Genomic DNA, 13,327 nt, shown 5'->3' with positions numbered 1-13,327 from the left:
AAGACTTTCAGGATTTGTTCTTTTTCTTTCTGGACCATGTTTGGTTCTTTGCCCAGAGAGGGTCAGGGCCTTGACTTTCATTACTGTGTGTTTATAGGATAACCATCAAAGCATTGGGGGGCTGGGGAGAGGCTATGTGAAGCAGTTCCCTGCCTTCTTCCTCTGTGTGGAGCCGCATCTCAGGGCCTCAGGCCTCGACTTCCAGAGTTTGGCAGGGTCCCCTGTGCTCTGGGCCTGCCTTCCGGCCTGTGGTGACTCCCTCCTGTGGCCTTCTCACGCGGTGTCAGGGAGGGGGTTCACCACCTCTCAGGGCAGCACATTCTTTATTTGAACTGTTTTGACTTTTAGAAAATTCTTCCTCCTCTGGAAGCGATGATCTGTTCCCTGGCAGGCTTCCCTCATTAGCTCTCTCTCTCGTGGGGCCCCCAGAGCAAGGCTCACCCCGTTTCCATACAACAGCTTCCCTTGGACTTGAAGAATTTTCTGGGGTGCCTCCGAGCCCTCCCTTCTTCGGTCTGATTCCCAGGCCCTCAGATCCCCGCCCTCAGGCCCCCTCACCTCGTCCACCCACGAAGGCCTAGGTGATCTGTTTCCCTGTGGGGAAGGGCCCAGCAGGCCCTCCCCCTCCTCTTTCAGGGCCCTTAGCTGTTAAGGGCCAAAGGGCTTATTTAGGCTCCACTTTATGCTCTGAATTTATTTAGAATCGAGTAGCATCTCAGATGGTTAGACTTTTATCCCCAGTCTTGATACATTATGCCTCTCCCATTCTGTTTTCTTGTACTTGGTTTTGGGGCCTCAAATAGAAGTTATTACATTTACCCTTTTACATTTCATCCTGTGTATTTGCCCAGATCACTCGGTAGTGAAATCCAAATTAACTGATGGTCCTAGTGACATGCCTTACATTTTATAAACACAACCTCTGTATCTTCTGAAGTTTTCCGTCTGGAAGAATTTGAGCATCTTGAACAGAGAAAGGAGGCCTAAGAGATCACTCGTTTGACAGATGAGGAGCCACGTACAAAGGGACAAAGCGCACGCCCAAGGTCACGGGGCCTTAGCAGCCTAACCCCAGCTCAGTGACCTCTGCTCTACCTCCTAAAGCCTCGGATGATGAGGACACACCTCCTCTCTGGCAAGCTTTTTAATATTTTTAAAATACTTTGTCACTTCAGCGAAGCCACCTTAGGAATTAGTCATTATTATCTTCCTATCTGTCTCTTCAACCTCCAACGGATATTCCTTCTTTTGGCCCAGACCAGATCATCAGATTTTAAAAGTAGCTTTAAGGTAAGGAAATGTCATTTGCGTACAGTCCAGTTTTCTGGAAAACTTCCACCCATCACTGAAAGTCATAGTCCCAAAGTGAAGGAGCCACGTGCCAGAACGTCAGAGCGCTGCACGCCTAAGAAGGCACAGTCCTGAGAAAGGTGTCGTCTGTGACCCCTGTCGTTTTTAGAAAGGAGAGATGACACGAAGGGGTCATAACATGAAGTTGATCACAAAAATTCATGTGGTCATGAATAATAAGCATTAGAATTCAAAATACCAGGAGTTTTAAAGAGATGGGGTACCAGTTTCAGTTCAGTTTTGAAAATGGCATTACAAAAAAACTAATTTTAGAACTAAAAACGGGTTGAAGGAAAATGAAAATAAAATGTTACCTAAATTGTAGAATGCTCTCCCCCCCACGTCCCGCCGCCTTCTGTTAGTTTGTGACAAACTTTGATCACAGCTTCCTCTACTTCCAGTTCTTTTGGGGTTTGATCGTCAGCAGTTCCTAGTTTTCTCAGAGGAACCTGGGTGAACACTGGACTTCTGTTTCTGACGGTGTGAGTCCAAGTTTCTGGAGGTGTGTGGCCATTTCCACCTTCCTCACTGCTCTCCGGTCCGCAGGCTTTGAGTTTCAAGTGTTTTGCTTCTTTCTGATCCCCAAGTCCTCAGCTGAGGGTTTTGCCTCCTGCTCAGACATAGCGTTGAAGGCAGGGGTCTCTAGCAGTGAGCTTGGCAGGCAGGATCTTGGTCTGGGGGTACCAGTCAGCCTCTCCCCTCACACAGCCATGACTGCGTCTTTCCCCTCAGTTTTCCATCCTTCAAATCCTTCTCTTCACGTGCTCCTACAGTGGGGCTTCCAGACTTTAGTGCGATGTGAGCCATGTCAGCCTGTGAGGAGGAGAGGGGGAGCCTGGTCGTGACACAAATTCTGGGGTTGTGATATGGGCCTGGTCCTGGAGGGCAGCTGGCAGGGGAGGGTGGCCCCTCCTTGAACCCAGGCTCCAGCCACAAGTCCACCTCCCTCTCTCCCTCAGCAGCTGCCTCTACTCAGCCTGCTCTCCCTGGTGCCCAGAGGTGGTCTGGGTTGCCGCCTGGGCCACCATGCTGAAGCCCCCCCAGAGGTCTCAGCCAGGTCCTCTTCAGCAAGCAGGACCCACCTCAGGAATAGCTGACCAGATCTCCCCACACAACTCCAGTTAGTGGGCTTGCCCCAGAAGAGCCCTGATAAGGATTTCTCGAGCAGTATTGCCAGGTCCTAACTAGATAAGGTTTGGGTACCTCTGTTCCTTCACTTTCATAGCAGAACAACATCCAATGCAGTCTATTTGCCTGCTGAGTTGCTATGTTCATGAGAACTGTCAAAAGCAGCCAGCCAGGGCGATTGTTCTGTCACTTGGTTCCCTAAGAGGGTCACTGCCTCCCCCCGTTTTGCTGTGGCACTGGGGTCTCCCCCTTGCTTTGTAACTGGCCACCGGCCGCCCCTCTCAGGTTCTATCCAAGAGGAGTCTGGAGCCAGCCTAATAGCCTTGTAAGGATCTTCTTTCTAAGAAAACTGGTTGTTATGGACAAGCTGGGGTCAGGGTCACCGCTGGAGGCAACAGGAAGTTTTATGTTTATTTTCAGTCTAAAAAGTATTTTTAAAAAGAAGCAGCAGCCGTATACCAGCCATACAGCATTTTGAAAAAATATTTAAAGCTTTCTCTTCATTCCATCCCCCAAATTAAATTATGCTTTTCTCTTTTGTACCCACCTGTCCTTCTGCCTTTAGATGTCCATATACCCAGCATCAGCTTCATAGAATACAATTCTGTGTCCTGCTTTTCTCTCTCATCACTTTCTTGTTGCAACAGTTTTCATCAAGATCATTTTTAAGGTCGCATAATCTTCCATCCAAAGGACATGTCACAATTTAATTAATCACTCGCCGGGCATGTGGACTGTGTACAGTTTTTTCTGCAAGTGTAAGTGATGCTGCAATGAAGTTCTTCATGCACATGTATCTTTTTACTTCTTTTGGATGATTTCCATTGGATACAGTCCCAGGAGAGTCATTAATGGGTCAGAGGCTTGGAACATTCTTATGACTCCCGAAACGTATAGCAGCTACTATTTTTGGACGAGTGGGCTCTGCCACTGTGCTGGGGAGACCAAGCCACATCCCTCGTGCTGGGCCCCTCTCCCCTCCAGCCCTGTGACTCCTGCGCCCCCTGGTGGGACCCGCCAGACAAGTGTACCTGGATCCCACCCTCCTTCCTTCCTTCTCCAAGAATACATTTGAGGTATTGGGGTCTTTAACCGGGACTCAGAATGGATGTCAGGGATCCTCTGTGTAGATGAGCATTGGTTTAGAAGATCCATCATTAACATCACACACTTCTAAAAGGGATCCAGGAAAAGGTTTGGAATCTCTGCAATATAAGGGCAGATACGGTCAGCATCAGTCAAGTGGGTGAGGGTGAAATGGAGGACGAGCACCCGGGCAGGGCCGGGTGGCAGGTGAGGTGAGAGTTGAAGGGTGTGGGTGGAGGTGGCAAGAAGGAACTTGTCTACAGCAGACGGGCCATGGAGGAGAGCAGGGGAGATGCGACCAGAAAGGCAGGTGTGCGCCGTAGTGAGGACGGCCTTGGGTGCTGTGGAGCCACGCAAGGTGGATTGGAGAGGAGGAGGAAGAGCCTGGTCGTGACACAGATCCTGGGGTTGTGAGGTGGGCCTGGCCCTGGAGGGCAGCTGGCAGGGGAGGGTGGCCCCTCCTTCACTGCCCACTCGGCCACTTTCCTCCCTTTGACCTCTGCCTACTAGAATGTTCTCTCCTGGCCAGTCCCTTGGCAGCTGCCTGTTTCGATCCATTCTCATCTGTCAGATTGTCCATTCTTCTGTGTATGCCTACTTCTTAAAACTCGCTTTATCAGATTGAGGTAAGGGGGTTCTGCCTGCTTAACCTCTTGAGGTCGACTATAAAGTTTCCGTAAACCACATGAGTAGATCGGAAGCCTTCATTGACAACCACGGCCTCTTTCTTGTTATTTTAAAAATTGACACTGATTTTCTGCTTTCGGAATTCACTTATGCTCTTGGAAAAAAGTTACAGAAAGATATAATGCAAAAAGTGACAATTCCCCACATCCTACCCCGAGCTGAGCTCCTGGCCTCGTCACTGCTGTCACTTCCGAGGCTGCCGTCTTTGTCAGGGCTGCACCAACTGTCTACTGCTGCCTTTATCCTGCCTTAGCTGAAAGCCTTGGAGCCGGGCTGTGCCAGGAGGAGGCCTGGCTTGTTTTCAGGGACGTTGGGACTGCGGTTGGGGCATGGAGCACCTCACAGGACTGGACTGGGTTCTGATGTCCCTGAGAGGCTTTTCTGAGGAGGAGTCTGAGAGGGGGGCAAGGCCTGGCCGAGTGGGCTCTGGCTGCCCGGCTGCAGCAGGGAGGCCAGCACAGCACTGCCTTTCCTAATCCTCGAGGTCCCACGGCCCCTCCTGGCCACACACAAGAGGCTGAGCAGCCTCTTCCCCAGCCTGGCAGGCCTTCCCACACTCCTCACATCTGCCTCTGCCTGCCCTTAGCACACCTGGCGGCGGGGAGGCAGAGTGAGGCTGAGACTTGTATGGAAGCCCTGGCTGAGTGACCAAAGGGGTTTTCAGTTGACCCTGGGTTTCCCGCTGGAACTCTTACTCTGTAAATCTGTGGTCAGCTTCGAAGCCTAGAGGAAGTTTAGGCCTCGTCTTTCTGATACACCTGCTGTCTTGACGCCCTCAGTCACATGTCAGGTGACACAAGAATAGCTAATGTACTGAGCACTTGTATGCAGGTACTGTTCTAAGTGCTTTGCGGTAATGAGTCACTTAGGCCTCCTGTTCTACCAACGAGGGTTCAAGGCACAGAGAAGTCTAGTAATTGCCTGGTATCACGTGGTCACTGAGTGGCAGGGCAGAGAGCTGAGCCAGGCCCCGGCCCAGAGCCCAGGCTTTTAATCACCGGCCCTCCTATCCTGCCCTCTGTCACCGACAAGGGTTGCCCACAGGGTGGGCTGGGAGCCCCAGGTTCCTGCCCCAGCCCCCGTGCTCACTGCTGCCTCCCACTGACCCTTCTCCCCTCGGGACTCTGGCAGCTCTGTTCCGAGGCTGCCTCTGAGGGTGGCAGTGCCCCGGGTCTCGGGCTTGAAAATCATCCCGGAGGCTCATCTTCCCAAGCCGAGAGGTTCTCTTCTCTATGTGTCTGGTTTAGTTGGGTTCCAGGAGAAGTCCTGAGATCCTCTGTGGTGGGCTCCCCTCCCCACACAGTGGGGGCCCCTGTGTCCCTCGCACTCCCTCTGCTCTGCCAGCAGGGTCCTGGGAGACCTGGCTGCTGCTTCCTGGGCTCACGTGGAACCAGGGAGGGCACATGGGGATCATTGTGGCTTGTCATTCCTGAGCTGTAATGATGCCATTAGAGAGGTTTCTAACAGTGGCCGTTGCTGGAAATGGGAGAACGATAGTAAGAACCACCATCAGTGCTTCAGGGTGGATCCTGTGCCAGCCACGCTCGGCAGAGGCAGGACGCGCCTCATTATCACCGTGCGATTCACTGCAAGAAAGAGGAGTGATTTTCCCCATGAAAACAGAGATGGGTGACGGGGCCTCCCTGCGGTGCAGTGGTGAGCAGGCGGAGGCCCTGGTCTGCAGACTGTCCTGGTGGAGAGTGGAGGGCTGCCCTACAGCAAACCACCAGGGGAGCTGAGGCCCTGCCCTCTGGCTGGTAGGGGAGATGGGGGTTGGGAGGGCCTGGTACGACACCAGATTGTTGGGGGCTCTTGGCTGCCCACCCACAGGAGAGGCCCTGCTCTCCAGGGCACACAGTGCAAGAGCAGAGGAAAGTGGGTCCACGCAGGAACCCTCACATTTCCTGTGGCGTGGGGGACGACTTGGAGGCACCAAGCCAAGCCTGGATTTCTTCCTATGGTCCTGATTCCCGTCGGTGTGCTGAAGATGCTCTGGTCACAACCCTGAGCTTTCTGCGTGAGGAGCTGCCTTTCCAGGGCCTCCGGCTGCTTCCCAAGGCAGAGTTTGCGCTCTGAGGCCTCGGACGGGCATCAGCTGGTTCCTGGCTGACATCTGTCACCAGACTCAGAGTGTTTCTTCCCGGCAGCATTTGAACTTGCCCCTGGAAGAGGACAGGCAGACCCAGCATTCCTCACTAACCCTCTCCTTCCTCCCACAGGAGAACCTGATGCTTTCCATCCTGCCCAAGCACGTGGCTGATGAGATGCTGAAGGACATGAAGAAGGACGAGAGCCAGAAAGACCAGCAGCAGTTCAACACCATGTACATGTACCGCCATGAGAACGTCAGGTGTGCCAGCTGTGGGCACAGGAGCCCAGAGCAGGACGGGATGGGGCTTTGTGGGGTCGAGAGTTTTCCCGGGGACTTGAAGCACAGCCATCCCCCAGTGTGAGCCCCCACTGCGGGAGCCGCCTTGCTGATGGACGGGCTGAGACGTGCTGTAGGCCACGTGGTCCAGCCCCATCGTGGCACAGACGTCACCCAGAGCAGGGAAGGGGCATCGGGGAGGCCGCCCAGCCATTCAGGGCCAGCACTGGGCTCAAACCATGGCCTTCCAGGAAGGATGCCTTCATCCTGGGGCAGGAGAGTGAGGCAGCACGGGGCGGGGGGCCCGTAGAGGGAGGTCTGCAGGGTGAGCGCTGCCAGAGCCCTGAATTCAGCCTGGAAGTGCCAGGGTCTCACTGCTGTGGGGCTTGAGCAAGGACCTACTCCCGCCGTGATCCTGGCTGCCGTGGGTGGGATCAGGAGCTGGCAGTGGTGTCATGCGTGTGGCTGCAGCCTCACTGCCGGCTGCCTCCCTCCTCTGCAGCATCCTCTTCGCGGACATTGTGGGCTTCACCCAGCTGTCCTCTGCCTGCAGTGCCCAGGAGCTCGTGAAGCTGCTCAATGAGCTCTTTGCCCGCTTTGACAAGCTGGCGGCCGTGAGTACCCCAACCCTCACCCAGCTCTCCAGCTGGGGTCCGCCCTCGTGGCCTGCGCCTAGCCCTCCCAGGCCCCACGGATCCCTCCCACCTGTCCTTCCTGTGCTTTCTTTGCCACTCCTCCCTGCTGAAGAGGGACAGGGGACCACAGCCCGTGCCCTGCCCTTTCAGAAATACCACCAACTGCGGATTAAGATCCTGGGAGACTGTTACTACTGCATCTGTGGCCTGCCTGACTACCGGGAGGACCACGCCGTCTGCTCCATCCTCATGGGGCTCGCTATGGTGGAGGCCATCTCGTAAGTGGGTGCCTCAGAGGGAGGGGGCGCCTGAGCCCGTGGGACAAGCAGGCCTCTCCTGCAGGTCTCGTGGTGGACCCAGAACCCCCGGGCCCCTTCGGAGGGATCTGTTCAGGCGTGTAGCATGGATGTAGTGATGTGATGTGGGTTGTGGCATTGGTTAGCAGGTCGCTTAGTCCCCAGCTCTGGGAAGGAGGGTCCTGGCTTACTTTCCTTATAGCTGAGGGAAACTGCACGACCTCCACAGCCTCTGAGGGGTGCTTTTCCAGCCTCAGTCCACACTATTTTGTTCTTCTGGAAGTTGCCGTCATCATGAAATTCATCATGCCACCTCACATTTGAATTTTCCTCCAGGTGTTCCCCCTTCTATTCTCAGGGTTCTCTCACATGACCCTCCAAGGCAGATAGGTTCCAGGGTCACCATGCCCATCTGCCATATTAGAAAGCCAAGGTACAGCAGTGAAGTGACTCTGCTGAGGTCACCGGACATCTGGGGTGCAGGACGGGACTAGAACCCTGGCCTCTGAGCTCCACCCCCATGAGCTGTGCGGATGGTGAACTCAGCCTCCCCTCACTCTTGCCCATTGTTGTTACCGCTGCAGGTGGGCTTAGAGACCCTCACCCACTGTGGACCCGCCTGTCCTCTCAGGGTCTCTGGTGGGTGCTCCCTCTGGTATTGGCCTGGAAACAAATGCTGCCTCTCCTCCAGGGGGTGGTAGTTCAGGATTAGAGACTTTCTCCAGGGGGTGGTAGTTCAGGATTAGAGACTTTCACCTCCACTCCCCTCACCATCAAGCACAGTTCTGAATTTCATGTGTCTCTTCCTGGAGTTCTCAAGTGAGGAGCTGTGCCCCTCGGCACATGCAGCACCCAGCATAGTGCTGGGCACATGCTAGACACTCAGTGAAAAAGCACCTGCACGTATAAACAAATGGGTACTTGGAAGAGAGCAATTGGAGGTTCCTTGGGGGAAGAGGGCCGGGGGCAGAGTCACTCTGCGTACTCAGCTCAAAGGCAGGCAGAAAGCTGGGGGGCATCTAGTCGGGCCCCTGGGTCCGGAAGGGAAGAAAGTTTGTGCAGGATTCCTCCTGCAGGGGGAGGGACCTGGCACCTGCTGAGGACGTGCCCCGACCCCTCCTCCTCTCTGTGTGTGCCTGGCAGGTATGTGCGGGAGAAGACAAAGACCGGGGTGGACATGCGTGTGGGGGTGCACACGGGCACTGTGCTGGGGGGTGTCCTGGGCCAGAAGCGCTGGCAGTACGACGTGTGGTCGACCGACGTCACGGTGGCCAACAAAATGGAGGCCGGTGGCATCCCTGGGTGAGTGAGTGTTCCTTCCCAGTGGGCAGGTTTGGGTAGCCCATCCCTCCTTCAGGGCTGTGGCCCGGACAAGGGACAGAGGGCCTTAGAAAAGGGACCCCTTCGCACCAGCAGTATTCCTCCTCGGGGTGCCTGCGTCCTGGGCCTGACGTTGGCTGTGGCCTCTCCTGCCTGACCTCTGCAGCAGTCTGTCCTCTTGTCCCCTTTACCCACGTGTGGGGCTTCCTGGGCTCTGGTGTTGTCACCAGTGTAGCTACGTCAGTCAGTATGCCCCGTCTCCCCAAAGGGCGTTATTACCAGTGACAGGCGCTGAGGCAGCCATCTGTGGTTCCAATGCACCTGTGCATCTCACCTGAGTTATTACAGAGTCAGCCAGTCAGGTGGGGCAGGCCCCACCCTCAGGGTGCACAGGCTGAGGACACACTGCAATCTTCCCTGCTGGGTGAGGGACCCTCCCTCAAAGACAGTCACAGTTCTCTCCCTCAGTGGTGAGTCCCCAGAAGTGGGTTCATTACCCTCCAACAGTAGGTGTTGCAACCGAAGATCCTGCAAGATGGGTAATAATTGGACCTTATCACTTTAGAGTGCAGAGCAGACTCCTAAGTTCCTTTTCTCACTCGATACTCTCAGCAGCCTGTGAGGACATTTATTGTCTTATGTGTGTGTAACACTGAGGCTCAGAGAGGGACAGGTGCCGTGCTGCCCTCCAGGACTCCCCTGTCACTGCTCGCGGTGGCAGCACATCTCACTGCCTCCACCTGGGCTCTGCTTCGCCTGTCCAGACACCTGGGCTCTGCTTCGCCTGTCCAGGCCTGAGCAGCAGCCTGGTCCAGCCGCTGTCCGCTGACTGTCCCTGGGGGTTGGGTGAGGGCTGCCCTCTGGCCTGCGCTCACGGCCTCTCTGGCTGCAATGCAGGCGTGTTCACATCTCCCAGAGCACCTTGGACTGCCTGAAAGGAGAGTTTGATGTGGAGCCAGGCGATGGGGGCAGCCGCTGCGATTATCTTGATGAGAAGGGCATTGAAACCTACCTCGTCATTGCATCCAAGCCGGAGGTGAAGAAAACAGCCACTCAAAATGGCCTCAACGGCTCGGTGAGTCCCCCACCTGGACTAGGGGGATGGAAAGGGAGGGATTAAAGGAGAGATTGCAGAAGAGCTGGCAGGACTTGACGATGGCTGAATATGAGAGGTGAGGCGCAGGTTGGCATAGAAGTGATTCTGAGTCCTGTTGAGCAGGCGACTAGCGGTGGCCTCCTCTCAGAGGGCGAGCTGGTCGCTGGGGGAGATAGTGCATGTAATTCAAGGCAAGTGAAAAGCAAGGGGACTGCAGTTTATCCTGACAACGTCCGGAGGGGGAGGCCACTGAAAATGTGTAAGTGGAGCTCAGAAGAGTGGCTGGCTTGGGGATTAAGGTCCCCTGCATGGAGGGAGCAGGTGAAGCACAGGAGTGACATGAACACGTAGGGACAGAGAGCACAGCAGAGGGAGGGTGCCGAGGAGGCAGTCACAGAGGAGAGGAGTACCGTGTCCCCTCCTTCTCACCTCTGCCACCCTCCCCGTGCCCTGGCGAGGCTCTTCACTCATTTTTATCCTCATTCATTTAAAAGATGGAACCATGATATCTCACTGTGTTAATCTCAGTTCTTTAATGATGGGTGAGGCTGAGCACTTCTAACGTGGCTGTTAGCCAGGTGATTTCCTTCTGAGAATTGCATGTGTGTATCAAAACGTTGAGGGTGCCCACCCACCTCTGATTTGTAGGAGCTCTTACAAGAGAAATGAGCTCAAATATTTATCAGGCATCCCTACCTGCCGACACTGGTACGTCTCTCTCAGGGAACGTAAAAGTTCAGCTGCTGTAGGTGATTCCGGCTGTCTTCCCTACAAGGCTGTGTAGCAACTGTGAGCCCCCAGTATGCGTGGGGAAGGACACTGCTTGTCACAACTCTCAGGAGCTCACATGATTAGCTTCACAATTGTTTAGGAAGTCTCCAGCTCAAGATGGACTCGGAGAAGGCAGTGTTCACAGAGCACCTAACCTCTACAGTCCCTAAGTCCCAACTGATAAAGCATGAAAATGTTAAGTGAGACAGGGAGGATCATGGGAAGAAATAGGGAAAGTGATGAGTTGCTTGTCTGGAAGTCACAGGAGCAAATACAATTGCATTTGCAGAAATCTCTCCCCTGGTTTAGTTGAATAAACTGATAAGGAGAATGTGAGGAGAATTATCACCATGAATCCTTTCCAACATGTTCAAAAGCTTCCATACCTCTCCCATTTATACTAACCTTGTTGTCAGTCTCATTGCCTTGAGTTCCACCTCTGACAACTCCCACATTTAGACCTTAGCCCCAGCCGGCTTCCCTGCACTCATTGGACAGCCTCTTGTAAATCCCCCTGTGTATGTAATAGGCAGCTCAGAGTTAACAGGCCCAAAGCTGAGCTCCTGACCCTCTTCTCCACCATAAAACCTGCCCTTGCCTCAGTCTCCCCATCTCAGTAAGTGGCAACTGCATTCTTAACTGCTCAGCCCAAAAGCTTTGAAGACATCCTTGACCCCTCTCTTACTACCCACAAGCAAGTTCTGTTGACCCTTCCTGCAAGATAAGCTCTGTTCTCCCTCCTTCTCACCCCCCCCCAATTCCCATTCCCATCCAAGCCACGGTCATCTTGTGTAGGATTACTGCAGTAATGCCCCAGCCAGTCACCCTCTTCTATCCTTGCTCCGCTGTCTTTTCAACACAGCAGAGTGATCCTGCTAATATGTTAAGTGAAATCATGTCACTCCCATCTCAGTGACAGCTGAAGTCCTACAGAGGTCAAGAAGACCCACTAACAGTGAGGCCCTCACCAACCGTGCCCATTCCACTCACTCTGCTCCAGCGGCACTGGCCTCTGGGCTGTTGCTCAGGTAGTCCAGGCATACACCTGTCCCAGGGCCTTTGCACTGGCTGCTCCCTCTTCCTGGAACCCCCATCCCCAGAGAGCTGCATGATTTGCTCCTTCTGGTCTTTACTTGAATGTCACCTTCATGGTGACACGTCTCTTGACCACCCCTTCATAGTCACACTCCCCAACGATCCCTGTGCCCCCTTTCCACTTTCTCTTTCTCCAGAGCATTTTCTCCGTATGTACTGTAATAACTTATTTTGCTGTTGTCTGCCTTTTCTCACTAGAATGTGAGCTTTCAAGGTCAGGACATTTTGTCTGTATCCCCGGGAGTTAGAACAGTTCCTGTCACATAGTAGGTACTCAGTACTTATTAAATGAATGAATGAACTGTTTCCCTGTGTTACAGTGTTCAACTTATTGTCAAGGAAAAATACTAATCATTGAGGAAATTGGTTTATGAAATGTATTCAGATGTTTGGGAGGCATTTGACAGGGCTCTACACCAAAAAGACCTCTGTGAATCACTGTGTCATTGAGTTACCATTTTAGAAATAAGGGGAATAATAGGACAAGTTTTAATAGTAGAAATTAATACTAGAAAATTAGAGCATTTAAAAATTAACGTTCTGAAGGAAGAATTGAGTGGTGAAATTTCTAAGTCTACAAGGCTTCTAAACTCTGGTGAGGAGCATCGGACTGACAGAGACCAACTACAGGCGGGGTGGGCAGCTGGCAGCATCTGGGGTCCCTGACGCCCTCTCCTTTCCACTGCAGGCCCTGCCCAATGGAGCACCAACTTCCTCTAAGCCCAGCTCTCCTGCCCTCATTGGGACCAAGGAGCCCAATGGGAGTGTCCATACCAACGGCTCCACATCAGAGGAACCCGAGGAGCAAGATGGCCAGGTACGTGTGGGGCTGGGGGCCAGGATGTGGGCAGAGAGGTGAGGAGGCAGAAGTTGCCACAGGAAGAGTCCTGTGCTCCGCTCCTTTTTGGCAGAAACCCTGGGCAGGTCACCTCCCCCCAAAGCCTGGCCCCACTGTCCCCTCATCAATTACATGGGATGGGGGTGGGGAAGGTCAAAAGAGGGTCACTTCTGAGGCCTTGCCTAGGTCTGATGTCGCAGAATCCTGTAGATATGTGGGCAGTGAGGACATCCATGGAAAATTCTACAGGATCCGAGACTGTTTTGAAAGTGAGAATTCAGGGCTGAGCTCCCCTCTCCGGCCAGACTCCACGTCCCATGCACAGAGGCGGGATTTCTAAAGGAATTAGCACGCTCCCCCAACTTGCCCAGGAAAGGGTCCCTCTCGGGAGAGCACCCAGGGTCTGTCCATTACTGAAGAGCTTCCTGAGCTGGTCACTGACAGCGGCCACTGCTCTGAGACGGACGCCTTGCTGGGGTTGCTGTGCACTGGGGGGCAGGGCCGCCTGTCTCACTGCGAGGGGCAGAGTTGCCCCCGATGCCTTGAGATCTGGGCCTGGAGCATAAGACAGGGCTGGAAGACAGGGCTTTTCTTGAGTGCCACAGCATTCAGTCCCTTTCCTGTGTCACTGATTTTCCTGATAGAAAGTGGAAATAC

At 53.9% G+C, this 13,327-nt stretch overlaps 1 protein-coding gene across 3 annotated transcripts in view; it reads left to right on the top strand.

Moving 5' to 3' along the window:
• Positions 1–13,327, top strand: part of ADCY3 (adenylate cyclase 3) — a 75,676-nt gene that overhangs the window by 49,093 nt on the left and 13,256 nt on the right. For all 3 annotated transcript variants that reach the window (XM_074331762.1, XM_019712741.2, XM_019712740.2), the window contains exons 4-9: positions 6,471–6,601; positions 7,122–7,233; positions 7,405–7,532; positions 8,694–8,852; positions 9,768–9,945; positions 12,521–12,649. In XM_074331762.1, the coding sequence (XP_074187863.1) occupies positions 6,471–6,601; positions 7,122–7,233; positions 7,405–7,532; positions 8,694–8,852; positions 9,768–9,945; positions 12,521–12,649 (837 nt within the window). The remainder of the gene's footprint in view (positions 1–6,470; positions 6,602–7,121; positions 7,234–7,404; positions 7,533–8,693; positions 8,853–9,767; positions 9,946–12,520; positions 12,650–13,327) is intronic.

Source organism: Rhinolophus sinicus, linkage group LG05 (genome assembly GCF_036562045.2).
Source record: "Rhinolophus sinicus isolate RSC01 linkage group LG05, ASM3656204v1, whole genome shotgun sequence".
NCBI classification, from domain to species: Eukaryota; Metazoa; Chordata; class Mammalia; order Chiroptera; family Rhinolophidae; genus Rhinolophus; species Rhinolophus sinicus.
This window is presented reverse-complemented; position numbering and strand designations above follow the sequence as displayed.